At 42.5% G+C, this 14759-nt stretch overlaps 1 protein-coding gene across 1 annotated transcript in view; it reads left to right on the top strand.

Moving 5' to 3' along the window:
* Positions 1-225: 225 nt before the first annotated feature.
* Positions 226-14759, top strand: part of LOC125462409 (uncharacterized) — a 320685-nt gene continuing 306151 nt past the window's right edge. The window contains exons 1-9 of the mRNA XM_059654215.1: positions 226-352; positions 1736-1854; positions 2002-2163; positions 3182-3390; positions 6869-6972; positions 8358-8476; positions 8624-8785; positions 9804-10012; positions 12629-12732. Of these exons, the coding sequence (XP_059510198.1) occupies positions 226-352; positions 1736-1854; positions 2002-2163; positions 3182-3390; positions 6869-6972; positions 8358-8476; positions 8624-8785; positions 9804-10012; positions 12629-12732 (1315 nt within the window). The remainder of the gene's footprint in view (positions 353-1735; positions 1855-2001; positions 2164-3181; positions 3391-6868; positions 6973-8357; positions 8477-8623; positions 8786-9803; positions 10013-12628; positions 12733-14759) is intronic.

Below are 14759 nucleotides of genomic sequence, written 5' to 3'. Positions count from 1 at the left end.
ATGTCTCTGTAGGCAGTTGAGACCCCCATCTCCTCCATTAAGTACTGTCTTGTGTTTCCACTGCTTTTTTAGACTAAACAGTTGAAGGGAAGATCTCTGAGTGAGGTGTGACTGTCGTTTACATCGAAGAGAAATTCTATTACAGAGGGCACTGGTGTAAGAAAATAAATAATCCAAAATGTATAAAACTGACAAATACACAGATACGGTTCTCAGATCGAAATCATGATTTTCATTTATCTCGACAGATTGAAGGGACTGGATAATTTATACCTAAATTTCACACCCTCGCAGTGGCAGGATATCTACAAGTTCTGTAAAAACGTTTTGAATTCTCATCCCAGTTTATCAGGTAAGATACTCGTTTCTGCCCTTAAGTGCTTCCATAACTCCTTCAAAAATTTCCATTTAGTGTAATGTTGTGAAATGCACAAACAGATATTTTAAGGACCAGAGATTACAGAATTAATTCTCAAGCTATGGTCAGTTTCTTGATCTTAGTGTCAGTTTATCTGTGCCCCATAAGCTTGCACATGTTAGATCAGGCAGCATTCTCACTCACCACAATTCATAAATCCTCACAGGGAGTTGCAGAGGAGCTGATATCAGGTGGCAGGCTGGCCTTGACTTAGCTGCGTGGCCAATTTACATTTGTTCATCTCAAAGTTTTTGAATGGAATGCAGTTCAGCAAAGTAGGAAATTGTGATACTCACGCAGCATCTATATAACAGCAGGGGATAGCAAAGGTAGAATAGTGGGAATGAATGGCTCAGAGTCCATACTGCAGGAATGGATGAACACAGAGTATTTATCTGCATAATATATGGCACAGCCAGCCAAAGGGAATGGATGGATGTTCAGGGAGTCAGCACTGACAGAATTGCCGCACATGCGTTATGTCAATGGAGATAGTGGGAGAAGTTGAGAAAGCAGTTAATAAAGCTTACAACATTTGGGCTATATTATTGGAGGGTTTGAGTACAAGAGAAAGGAAGTTCTGCTGAACTTGTGTCAGACTCTGGCTCTGTCTGAGCTGAAGTGTTGCATAAAGTACTGGGCACCACATTTCAGGAAGGGTGTGCAGACCTTGGCGAGTACAGAAAAGATATACAGAGAATAGATCAAGGAATGAAGAATGTCGGCAATGAAGATAGATTAGAGAAGTTGGAATTGTTTTCCTTAAAGTTGTTGTTGACATGTTGTGCTGAGTGGCCTCATTCTATGCTGTAAAAGTTGTGTGCTATTCCTGAGTCAGGCGATAAAGCAACGTCCTCCCATCATTCGAGCTGCTTTTGCAGCCACATCACTTATATGGCTGATCCTGGTATGTTTCTGCTGGACACTGATGTCACTGAAATTCTCAACATCAACAGTAATGCTGTTGATCATTAAGGGGAGATGGTTAGATTCAATCTTATTGAAGGAGGGCACTGTGAATGTTACCAGTCATCTATTAGCCCAAACCTGAAAGTGGGGTGGACATTTTCAGTATGTAGGGAGTTATAAATGACATTGAAAACTCTCGAATAATTAGTAAGCATGGGGCTCCCTGGCCCCTTCTTGGAATATATTAATACATAATGTTGTGGTATGTGATACGCAGCAGTGAGCAAACTATTTTAATCACAGAGGACCACACTAAGTTCCATTACTGTTTGATAGCTGTATAAGGAATTTACCTCACGTGGATTTGCACGGACAGGAATCATGAACTTTGCCCTGTTGATTCGACAGGTTTGCCATGTGCTTCTAACACAACTGGAATTCGTGATTGGTTGCTGAAGAACTTTGATAAATTCATGTCACAGATTCCCTTCACCGAATTGTTACTTTTGGACAAGGACTTCTCTGTGGTAAGTAATGTACACATCACCATGTACAATGCAGGTTCCAGGTGGACCATCAGAAACATTTGCTAAACTTTGAATTCCCTGGTCTTATTGATTTTGAGGACACTGAAATATCAGCTTTGTCTTAATAACAGCTTTTCATTTCTGCAGTTTGAAATACTGGACTTCTTGAGTACATCACAACTCTCTGGACTGACTGTGAAGTCACTGAATAACGCATCTGACATCAGTATGATTATTGACATCCTGAGAAATAAAAGCTTCACAGATTTGGTTGCCTACATTACCCAATTTATTAATGACACACGGCAGGTAAGATAGTTTTACTTTCGGCCTTGCTGCGTTTAGCTTTCTCGTTAACTTTTGATTGTATCTGTTATCCTTTCAAGTTTAAGTTGTTGTGCATCAATAAATATTTGAATTGGGAAAATAGAAGATTGGAAGTTTTCTAACTTGTGCACCAACAAAATTGCAATTATTTAAAGGAACTCACAGATGCTGGAGAGTCTGAGATAACAAGTTGTAGAGCTGGATGAACACAGCAGGCCAAGCAGCATCAGAGGAGTAGGAAAGCTGACATCTCGGGTCTAGACTTTTCTTCAGAAATTATTTATTTAAACTTTACTTTCAGAAAGTTACCCACATAATAGGCAATGAAATTTTGGAAATTATTAACGTTTTGAAATACAAACACTGATGGCATTTTATTGGGACCAAAGCAAAGGCACCAGTTCCATCCAGAAGTTGGTGCGAAATGCATTTCCCTGAATTGAGTTACATCGTAGTTTGTGGAACAAGGTGCTGGAACATTTTACATTTTAACCAGCATTAGCGTGAGCAGTGACAATAAGAAAAGAAACAAATATAGGGTGGCATGGTGGCTGACAGCAGCAGGGACCTGGGTTTGATCCCAGCTTTGGGTGACTGGCTTGCTTTCCACACTGTAGGGATTCTAATCATTACAAATAAATCAGTGCAGGTCTTGTTCCTTAGTCTACTTGTTAACACTTACAGGAATAATGAAAAAGTGATTATTAAAGTCTGTAACTATGTTTAGTTGGGTGGATATAAGAAATATCAAACTGGATGGCTTATTTTTGTTTTATGGAGCTAAATCTCCATCGGCTATAGATTAATTGGCAGTGCAGGATGCCCAACCTTTATTAGAAGTGAAGTTAATGGATTGAATAACATTTATTGTAAAAGGTGTGTGATTTGATTCACAGCTTGTAACTGGAACAGTGTAAATAAACATCCATTTCCAGTATTTTTCACTTTCATGCAAATAGTTACTGTGCAATGAATGAATCGACTTATCCTTTTGTTTCAGATGGACATCACATCCATTCAACACACAGTAGTAAGAGACACATTGTTGAATGGGATAATGCAGCTGTTGGGACCTCGGTTTGTAAGATTCAATACCACAGATTATGTTGAGTGGTTTCAGAAAAGATTAAAATTGCTGCTGCCCAGTATCACAGCCGAGGAGCTGGCCTCTATCCCCACTAACATCTCATGTGAATCATATCAAGCCATGTAAGTATAGAGTGCACATTATACAAGGTTTATTGACGGGTAACATGCTTAGTTTCACAACTAAAAGGCAACATAGTGTGTTTGATTAAATTAGTTTGATTGTGGCACTTTGTACAGAACATTCAGTTAATGTTTTTAGATCTCGGTTTTATTGCATTATCAGGTTTATCAATGTGGAAGGAATCTTGGCTGCAGACCTGCACTCATATGCATGGGCCCAGATATGATAGAAATGGCAGGGTGTCCTCATTTGACAAAATCTGTGCCGGTCACAGTTTTGCGAGAGACAATAAAGTTGCATTGCCGCACATGTGCCAGAAGCCTAGGGTGTGGGCAGATTGTTGCATCAATTAACAACACTGGTTTAGTGCCAGATCTGCTGTTTCAGAAAGCTGGCTGAACACGTGTTTAGCTGCACCAAGACTTCAAACCCACACCTCTCACCTTTCCTCCAAACAACCTGCCTGCTCATATTCTAAACATTTCATTGCGGAACCTTTGGCTGGGCTGCTTTCGACCTCTGCTGTTGTGGTTAATGAAAATACTGTGTTACTGGAGAATCTCAAAGAAGTTCTTGCAATTAGTAGGGAGCTGTACTTTGCAAAGTGAAAATTCAGAAGAGCTTTAACCAGATAACGAGGTGTGGAGCTGGATGAACACAGTCGGCCAAGCAGCATCAGAGGAGCTGGAAGGCTGACGTTTCAGTCCTAGACGTTTCTCCAGAAATGGGGGAGGGGAAGGGGATTCTGAAATAAATAGGGAGAGAGGGGGAGGCGGATGGAAGATGGATAGAGGAGAAGATAGGTGGAGAAGAGACAGACAGGTCAAAGAGGTGGGGATGGAGCCAGTAAAGGTGAGTGTAGGTGGGGAGTTAGGGAAGGGATAGGTCAGTCCAGGGAGGACGGACAGGTCAAGGGGGTGGGATGAGGTCAGTCGGTAAGAGTTGGGAGTGGGGCTTGAGGTGGGAGGAAGAGATAGGCGGGAGGAAGGACAGGTTAGGGAGTCAGGGCCAAGCTGGGCTGGTTTTGGGATGGGGTTTGGGGAGGGGAGATTTTGAAGCTTGTGAAGTCCACATTGATACCATTGGGCTGCAGGGTTCCCAAGCGGAATATGAGTTGCTGTTCCTGCAACCCTCGGGTGGCATCATTGTGGCACTGCAGGAGGCCCAGGATGGACAAGTCGCCTGAGGAATGGGAGGGGGAGTTGAAATGGTTCGTGACTGGGAGGTTCAGTTGTTTATTGCGAACCAAGCGAAGGTGTTCTGCAAAGCGGCCCCCAAGCCTCTGTTTGGTTTTTCCGATGTAGAGGAGGCCACAACGGGAACAGCAGGTGCAGTATACCACATTAGTAGATGTGCAGGTGAACATCTGTTTGATGTGGAAAGTCATCTTGGGGCCTGGGACGCGGGTGAGGGGGTAGGTGTAGGGGCAGGTGTAGCACCTCCTGTGGTTGCAGGGAAATGCGCCGAGTGTGGTGAGCCTAGAGGGGAGTGTGGAGTGGGCAAGGGAGTCATGGAGAGAGTGGTCCCTCCGGAAAGCAGATAAGGGTGGGGAGGGAAAAATTTGGTGGTGGGGTCACATTGCAGATGGCAGAAGTGTCGGAGGATGATGCATTGGATCCGGAGGTTGGTGGGGTGGTATGTGAGGACGAGGGGGATTCTGTTTTGGCGGTTATTGTAGGAAGGGATGTGAGGGGTGAGATGTGGGAAATGCTAGGGACACGGTCAAGGGCGTTCTTGACCACTGAGGGCGGGAGTTGCAATCCTTGAAAAACGAGGACATCTGAGATGTACGGGAGTGGAATGCCTCATCCTGGGAGCAGATGAAGCGGAGGCGAAGGAATTGGGAATGGGGGATGGAATTTTTGCAGGAAGGTGGGTAGGAGGATGTGTATTCTAGGTAGCTGTGGGAGTCGGTGGGCTTGAAATGGATATCGGTTTCTCTGTGGTTGCCAGAGATGGAAACAGAGAGTTCCAGGAACAAGAGAGAGGTATCAGGGATGGTCCCGATGAACTTGAGGTTGGAGTGGAAGGTGTTGGTGAAGTGGATGAATTGTTTGAGCTCCTTTGGGAGCACGAGGTGGTGCCGACACAGTCATCAATGTAACAGAGGAAGAGGTGGGGTTTAGGGCCAGTGTAGGTGCGAAAGAGGGACTGTTCCACATAACCTACAAAGAGACAGGCATAGCTTGGGCGTATGCGGGTAGCCACGGCCACCCCCTTAGTCTGTAGGAAGTGGGAGGAATTGAAAGATAAGTTGTTGAGGGTGAAGACAAGTTCGGCTAGGCAGATGAGGGTGTCGGTGGAGGGGGACTGGTCGGGCCTGCAGGACCGGAAGAAGCGGAGGGCCTTTAGGCATCTGCATGGGGAATGCAGGTGTATAGGGACTGGACGTCCATGATGAAAATGAGGCGTTGGGAATTGGAAGTTCTGGAGGAGGTGGAGAGCATGGGTGGTGATACAGACGTAGGTAGGGAGTTCCTGGACCAAGGAGGAGAAAATGGAATTGAGATAGGTGGAGATGAGTTCAGTGGGGCAGGAGCAGGCCTGACCACTCCCCCTCCACTGACACCCTCATCGGCTTCGCTGAACTAGTGGTACTATCAGTTAAAATATGAGTCAAAATACCATCAACTTCTATGCCTCGAAATCCTTCCAAACTGGCGCCAAGAGTATCACTCACCGTCCCTCAGTTTTTGATGGGGGAGGCTCCGTTAGGGGTTTAACCAGGTTTGCTATGGCAACTGCCCTGCTGAGGACCATAATCAATAGGCAGCTGTGAATTAGCGTCTGTCCTTGATGCTGTGGATAGCACAGTTTAAAAACTACCAGTAAGATCCCTGCATTGCAGGTAAAGAAAAGAAGAAATCTGTTACTCCGAATGCTGCAAACTAGTTCAAAAGAGAATCAGTACAAAGGAACTGCAAGACTTAAGAATTTCAAAAGAGATCAGAAGTCATACGATACCAGGTTTTGGTCCCACAGGGTTTATATTTACAAACACAAGCTTTCATAGCTCTGCTCCTTCATCAGGTGAAGTGAAGAGAAGCACATAGGCGCAGAATTTATAAGCAGAGGGTTCAAAAGAGTCACATGCTGAGGGTCTAGCCAAAGTGACAAGTAATCAAAAACTGTAGAAACTATTTAAGGTAGCAAGATCACAACAAGTTATCAAGGTGATGGTGTCAAAACAGGCACCAACAAACTTGAAAGAGGTGACACAGGTCTCTCAATGTCTCTGTAGGCAGTTGAGACCCCCATCTCCTCCATTAAGTACTGTCTTGTGTTTCCACTGCTTTTTTAGACTAAACAGTTGAAGGGAAGATCTCTGAGTGAGGTGTGACTGTCGTTTACACCGAAGAGAAATTCTATTACAGAGGGCACTGGTGTAAGAAAATAAATAATCCAAAATGTATAAAACTGACAAGTACACAGATACGGTTCTCAGATCGAAATCATGATTTTCATTTATCTCGACAGATTGAAGGGACTGGATAATTTATACCTAAATTTCACACCCTCGCAGTGGCAGGATATCTACAAGTTCTGTAAAAACGTTTTGAATTCTCATCCCAGTTTATCAGGTAAGATACTCGTTTCTGCCCTTAAGTGCTTCCATAACTCCTTCACAAATTTCCATTTAGTGTAATGCTGTGAAATGCACAAACAGATATTTTAAGGACCAGAGATTACAGAATTAATTCTCAAGCTATGGTCAGTTTCTTGATCTTAGTGTCAGTTTATCTGTGCCCCATAAGCTTGCACATGTTAGATCAGGCAGCATTCTCACTCACCACAATTCATAAATCCTCACAGGGAGTCGCAGAAGAGCTGATATCAGGTGGCAGGCTGGCCTTGACTTAGCTGCGTGGCCAATTTACATTTGTTCATCTCAAAGTTTTTGAATGGAATGCAGTTCAGCAAAGTAGGAAATTGTGATACTCACGCAGCATCTATATAACAGCAGGGGATAGCAAAGGTAGAATAGTGGGAATGAATGGCTCAGAGTCCATACTGCAGGAATGGATGAACACAGAGTATTTATCTGCATAATATATGGCACAGAGCCAGCCAGAGGGAATGGATGGATGTTCAGGGAGTCAGCACTGACAGAATTGCCGCACATGCGTTATGTCAATGGAGATAGTGGGAGAAGTTGAGAAAGCAGTTAATAAAGCTTACAACATTTGGGCTATATTATTGGAGGGTTTGAGTACAAGAGAAAGGAAGTTCTGCTGAACTTGTGTAAGACACTGGCTCTGTCTGAGCTGAAGTGTTGCATAAAGTACTGGGCACCACATTTCAGGAAGGGTGTGCAGACCTTGGCGAGTACAGAAAAGATATACAGAGAATAGATCAAGGAATGAAGAATGTCAGCAATGAAGATAGATTAGAGAAGTTGGAATTGTTTTCCTTAAAGTTGTTGTTGACATGTTGTGCTGAGTGGCCTCTTTCTATGCTGTAAAAGTTGTGTGCTATTCCTGAGTCAGGCGATAAAGCAACGTCCTCCCATCATTCGAGCTGCTTTTGCAGCCACATCACTTATATGGCTGATCCTGGTATGTTTCTGCTGGACACTGATGTCACTGAAATTCTCAACATCAACAGTAATGCTGTTGATCATTAAGGGGAGATGGTTAGATTCAATCTTATTGAAGGAGGGCACTGTGAATGTTACCAGTCATCTATTAGCCCAAACCTGAAAGTGGGGTGGACATTTTCAGTATGTAGGGAGTTATAAATGACATTGAAAACTCTCGAATAATTAGTAAGCATGGGGCTCCCTGGCCCCTTCTTGGAATATATTAATACATAATGTTGTGGTATGTGATACGCAGCAGTGAGCAAACTATTTTAATCACAGAGGACCACACTAAGTTCCATTACTGTTTGATAGTTGTATAAGGAATTTACCTCACGTGGATTTGCACGGACAGGAATCATGAACTTTGCCCTGTTGATTCGACAGGTTTGCCATGTGCTTCTAACACAACTGGAATTCGTGATTGGTTGCTGAAGAACTTTGATAAATTCATGTCACAGATTCCCTTCACCGAATTGTTACTTTTGGACAAGGACTTCTCTGTGGTAAGTAATGTACACATCACCATGTACAATGCAGGTTCCAGGTGGACCATCAGAAACATTTGCTAAACTTTGAATTCCCTGGTCTTATTGATTTTGAGGACACTGAAATATCAGCTTTGTCTTAATAACAGCTTTTCATTTCTGCAGTTTGAAATACTGGACTTCTTGAGTACATCACAACTCTCTGGACTGACTGTGAAGTCACTGAATAACGCATCTGACATCAGTATGATTATTGACATCCTGAGAAATAAAAGCTTCACAGATTTGGTTGCCTACATTACCCAATTTATTAATGACACACGGCAGGTAAGATAGTTTTACTTTCGGCCTTGCTGCGTTTAGCTTTCTCGTTAACTTTTGATTGTATCTGTTATCCTTTCAAGTTTAAGTTGTTGTGCATCAATAAATATTTGAATTGGGAAAATAGAAGATTGGAAGTTTTCTAACTTGTGCACCAACAAAATTGCAATTATTTAAAGGAACTCACAGATGCTGGAGAGTCTGAGATAACAAGTTGTAGAGCTGGATGAACACAGCAGGTCAAGCAGCATCAGAGGAGTAGGAAGGCTGACATCTCGGGTCTAGACTTTTCTTCAGAAATTATTTATTTAAACTTTACTTTCAGAAAGTTACCCACATAATAGGCAATGAAATTATGGAAATTATTAACGTTTTGTAATACAGACACTGATGGCATTTTATTGGGACCAAAGCAAAGGCACCAGTTCCATCCAGAAGTTGGTGCTATATGCATTTCCCTGAATTGAGTTACATCGTAGTTTGTGGAACAAGGTGCTGGAACATTTTACATTTTAACCAGCATTAGCGTGAGCAGTGACAATAAGAAAAGAAACAAATATAGGGTGGCATGGTGGCTGACAGCAGCAGGGACCTGGGTTTGATCCCAGCTTTGGGTGACTGGCTTGCTTTCCACACTATAGGGATTCTAATCATTACAAATAAATCAGTGCAGGTCTTGTTCCTTAGTCTACTTGTTAACACTTACAGGAATAATGAAAAAGTGATTATTAAAGTCTGTAACTATGTTTAGTTGGGTGGATATAAGAAATATCAAACTGGATGGCTTATTTTTGTTTTATGGAGCTAAATCTCCATCGGCTATAGATTAATTGGCAGTGCAGAATGCCCAACCTTTATTAGAAGTGAAGTTAATGGATTGAATAACATTTATTGTAAAAGGTGTGTGATTTGATTCACAGCTTGTAACTGGAACAGTGAAAATAAACATCCATTTCCAGTATTTTTCACTTTCATGCAAATAGTTACTGTGCAATGAATGAATCGACTTATCCTTTTGTTTCAGATGGACATCACATCCATTCAACACACAGTAGTAAGAGACACATTGTTGAATGGGATAATGCAGCTGTTGGGACCTCGGTTTGTAAGATTCAATACCACAGATTATGTTGAGTGGTTTCAGAAAAGATTACAATTGCTGCTGCCCAGTATCACAGCCGAGGAGCTGGCCTCTATCCCCACTAACATCTCATGTGAATCATATCAAGCCATGTGAGTATATTGTCAAATTACACAGGCTTTATTGATGGGCAGCTTTCTTATCTTGAGCAACAATAAATCACACTTTGGTTTTAATTTCTCAAGCAGCAGGGTCTCCCCATACAAACCAAAGCATTGTAGCTGCCCCCCCGACTTTGCCAGCTGGTAGTAGTGCCATTCGGTAACTCTCATGCCCTTTAACTTGCTCAAGATGCCTCTTCCTCCCCAGTTATTGGGGAGGTCTCACCTCTGAGAGCTGCTGCCCCCTAAGGTCAGCTGAGAAGTGAAACACAATGTTGACATGATATCTGTTCAAGTCAAGTACTATTGCATTGTCTTTGTATTGAGTAAAATAATTAGAATTGTATTTTGAGGCTTTGACTCATATATTTTGAACAGTAGGGTCACTAAAGCTGGCCTGATCTAGTTTATGTATCCAAAAAGAAACTTAACTGCAAAACTAGACTTTGGCACTAGAACAGCCTAGAAGTGATAAACATGGCATTTTGGGATATCTGCTTCAGATGATCTCAGGCTTGGCCGCCCCCTTCGCCATATTAGGACAGAGATTTATGCTGGAATGTTCTGGAAACCTCAAAAGGAGGCAGGCTGTGTTGTCAAGTAGTTTTCCTTGCTCCTTCTGCCATTTTGGAAATGACAGGGCCTCATACCATGTGGTAAAAATATTGTGCGGTTGAAGTTGAAGACACTAGGTTGCCATCGGATCTGTTGAAGCATAAAGCTATAATTGGCAGTCATAATGCAATGTTTGGTTATATCATTTGGAAGTAAACAAAGAAAAGCTTTTCCTTGCGTAATAACTTGTTCATTAAGGGATTGTCCATGTTTTGGGGCAATCCTTCACCAAGACAGAGTTTCCTCTGAATCTAGTCCAACCCACTATGTGATTTCAGCAAATCCCAGCATTGATGCAATGGGAATGATGAGGGTGCTTGAAAGGGATAAAATACCCCACAGTTGCTGGAACATTTTGGGTTGGATGTTACAGAGATCCTCCTTCCACGAAATTCTTAGCCAACCATTTGCGGTGCCATACAGTTTAGTTGAGATGAGCCATCTGCATCTACCTGGGAAGAACGCTCCATCTCTGAGAGTGTTCAGCCAATTAGTGAGGAGCGGTGACTGCAACTGTATGTACTTTCTGATGGGGATTGTCGATGGAGCTGGGTATGGGCTTAAGTTGGGAGGATGGTGGATCTCACAAGGCCAAGGGAACCTGGGTAGTGTTGTTGACAGGGAAGGAGAGACTGGGAGGGAGGGATCATGAAGGACCTGGGGAAATGGGGGACCATACATAAGCCATGCTCCCCAACACATTGTTGGCTTGTGATCAGACCAGTGAAAGCCCTGGATGACCCAAGGTAGATTCTAGCAGCAGCAAGAGGAATCCCTTCAGTGGCTGTTGATTGGCCAGTTGGTGTGCTGCTGTCCTAACACCTCCTGCCCCCAATAGAATTGCAGTGCAGGAGGCTGGGTAGGTGATGGGAACAGCACCTATAGCATGCAGTCAGTATTTTTGCCTCCTACTGCCTGCCTGCCACCTGAGACTGTAAAATCCAATTCTTTGAGACCAGGAGCTTGACAGGAGAGGGAATAAATCATCAACTCTGTTCCTTTAACCTGCTTATTGACACCACCAGCAGACTTACAATGTGATGGCTTCCACAGGAGGGAAATCCACTTAGGAGCCAGGTTCAGATCCTCCACTTACCCATTGTACAGGTAAAAAGGGGTAAATAGTGTTCCTACCAAAACAAGTGAACGAAATTCCATTCTTCACTCCACATGTGGCTTCACTTTTTAATTTTTTTTTAACTGTTTTTAACAATATTCCTGCCCGTTTCAGACAGGGTCACAAAGGACAAATCTTCAGAAATGTAGAGGACCAAACTAGCCACTGTGTGATGGTGCACACCATGTGACAAAGAAAGGGACAGAACAATATTTTTTAACCTCTCCATGGCTGAATTGTTGATGGTGTAATCTGTACTATTTTAAGCACCTAATTATTATGATAGTGAGGATAAATATATAATAGTACTCTTGATTGCTCTTTAAGATTATATTGGACAAATAGAATTTGTAGAACAGTGTGGTATCACTTTTTGTGGTTTTATTACTGTAATGTTTCAATATCTCCAGTTACTCATTTATAGAGAGCTTTAATTTGACCAGCACTGAATAATGCACTGTTTAAGTTGTGGGTGAAATCAACGTAATTGTGGCTTTGAAAGGATAATTGGATATGAACCTGAAGTGAAGCAAATTGGAAGAAAAAGAGGAAAAGGCAGGAGAATTGGCATTAGCTGAGTTGCCCTTGCAGTGAGCTAGGTTGGACATAATGAACTGAATGACCTCCTTTTGTACTGTAATGATTCTGTGAATGTGAATTATTCCTTTTGCTTGTTTAAATGAATTGCTTTAATAGTTAGGGATGGTGACTGTGCAGACTGAGTGATAGAGGGCACATCAATGAGTTGAGCAACTCAGGTCCGAACCAGAGAGAAACTCTATTACAAAACCCACAAAAAATACAGCTGACTGATAAACACAGAGGTACGATTCTCAGGTGCAAATCATAAAATCTGTTTTATTTTGTTTCTATAGATTGAAAGGTCTGGATAATTTATACCTAAATTTTACACTGTCACAGCATCATGAGATCTATGCTTTTGGTAAAAGGTTTCTGAATTTCCAACTCAGTGTGTCAGGTAATATATACATTTTACTAATAAATACTGCAAAGAATAAATTGCCGGTGATTTTAGTATCATTCCATTCAATGTAATATTGTAGACATGAGAGTCTAAGGCTTTAAAATCATTTGGCAGGATCTTAAAATCAATAGTCCATAGTTTATTACTATTTCCACAAGAGTATGTAGTGAGATTTTTTTATCGTGGGTACATTTGGTACTGTGCTACTGCAGAAAAATAAGGTACGGCAAAAATATTTAAATATAAATATCCCTGATAAAAGGATGCATTGATGATTTCTTGTACATTGTAAGATCTCTCATTGTTGCACCAGAAAATGCTTAGTTCCTGAATGCTCCAGGGAGCACTTGGGCACAGAGACCCATTACAGGTGCTCTGTGCACCCAAGTATGCTGTTTAGCACTTCCAAGCTTTCTTTACATTGGCCTAGGTCTTAATAATTCACCCAAACACTTGAATGGTCCAAAAAATTTGCTAATGGAGCTTATAAAAAAACTCTCCAGCACAATCCAAAGCAGACATGGTGTGGAGTTGAGACACTCCTGTTTCGTTATTAATCGGCGATTAGAAGCTTACAGCTTCCCCCTGATTTCCAGCAAAATGAGCTGCCCTGGGATAAGAGTGTGGAATCAGTACATTTTAATAATCTCTGTAAGAAACGGAGGTGACTTGTGACCTTTGAAGGCATGGGTCAGTTTGTTTTCCTTATTCTTTCATGGGATGTGGGTGTCACTTGGAAGGCCAGCACTCTTTGCCAATCTCCACTTACCCTTGTACTGCATGGCTTGATGGATTATGTCAGAGAGCAGTTCACTTTCAGTCATTACTATGGACCCAGAGTCAGGTGTAGACCAGACCAATAAAGGATGGCAGATTTCTTTCCTGAAAGGACATCAGTGAACTAGATGGGTTTTTAAGTCAACCGATGGTAGTTTTATGGCACCATCACTGGAACTAGCTTGATATTCCAGATTTTTAAAAAAATGATTAAATTTAAATTCCTCCAGCTACTGGTGGGTTCAAACCCATGTACTCAGGGCTTTAGCGTGAGCTGCTGGAATAATTGGATATGATGCCACCACACCACTGTGATATCCTCTGGGTGCACTGAAAATCTTGAAAGTATGCAGTCATGATGTTCCATAAGACCATAAGACCATAAGACATAGGAGTGGAAGTAAGGCCATTCGGCCCATCAAGTCCACTCTGCCATTTAAATCATGGCTGATGGGCATTTCAACTCCACTTCCCTGCACTCTCCCCGTAGCCCTTGATTCCTTGTGAGATCAAGAATTTATCGATCTCTGTCTTGAAGACATTTAACGTCCCGGCCTCCCCCATGTTCCGTGGCAATGAATTCCAAAGGCCCACCACTCTCTGGCTGAAGAAATGTCTCCTCATTTCCGTTTTGAATTTACCCCCTCTAATTCTAAGGCTGTGCCCACAGGTCCCAGTCTCCCCGCCTAACGGAAACAACTTCCCAGTGTCCACCCTTTATAAGCCATACATTATCTTGTAAGTTTCTATTAGATCTCTCCTCAACCTTCTAAACTCTAATGAGTACAATCCCAGGATCCTTAGCCGTTCATCGTACGTTAAACCTACCATTCCAGGGATCATCCGTGTGAATCTCCGCTGGACATGATCCAGCGCCAGTATGTCCTTCCTGAGGTGTGGGGCCCAAAATTGGACACAGTATTCTAAATGTTCCACAGCATTGCTTGTTGGTGCTGTGGCAGGGGGACAACACCCGAGCATCCGTCAGCATAGAGCAGGTGTGCAGCTGCGAGATGAGATCCAAGCCTGCATTAATTAAAGCACTCCTCCACCGTTGGCAGGGAAGGTGATTTTCAATATGTTTTCTGAGCAGTGTTCATTTGCCTTTGTTAGAATGTAGCCAAGGAGGATCAAAGACTATCTGACCTAGGTATGGGAGCACTTGTTGTAGGGCCTCTCAGTTTGCAAATGGAATAGAGGAAGCTCAGAAGGGAAGCTTTGTAAGAAGCAGTGTAATAGAATGG

The sequence above is a fragment of the Stegostoma tigrinum genome, chromosome 23 (assembly GCF_030684315.1).
Source record: "Stegostoma tigrinum isolate sSteTig4 chromosome 23, sSteTig4.hap1, whole genome shotgun sequence".
Lineage (NCBI taxonomy): Eukaryota > Metazoa > Chordata > Chondrichthyes > Orectolobiformes > Stegostomatidae > Stegostoma > Stegostoma tigrinum.
Note: the sequence above shows the minus strand (reverse complement) of the source record. Positions and strands in the feature narration are given on the sequence as shown.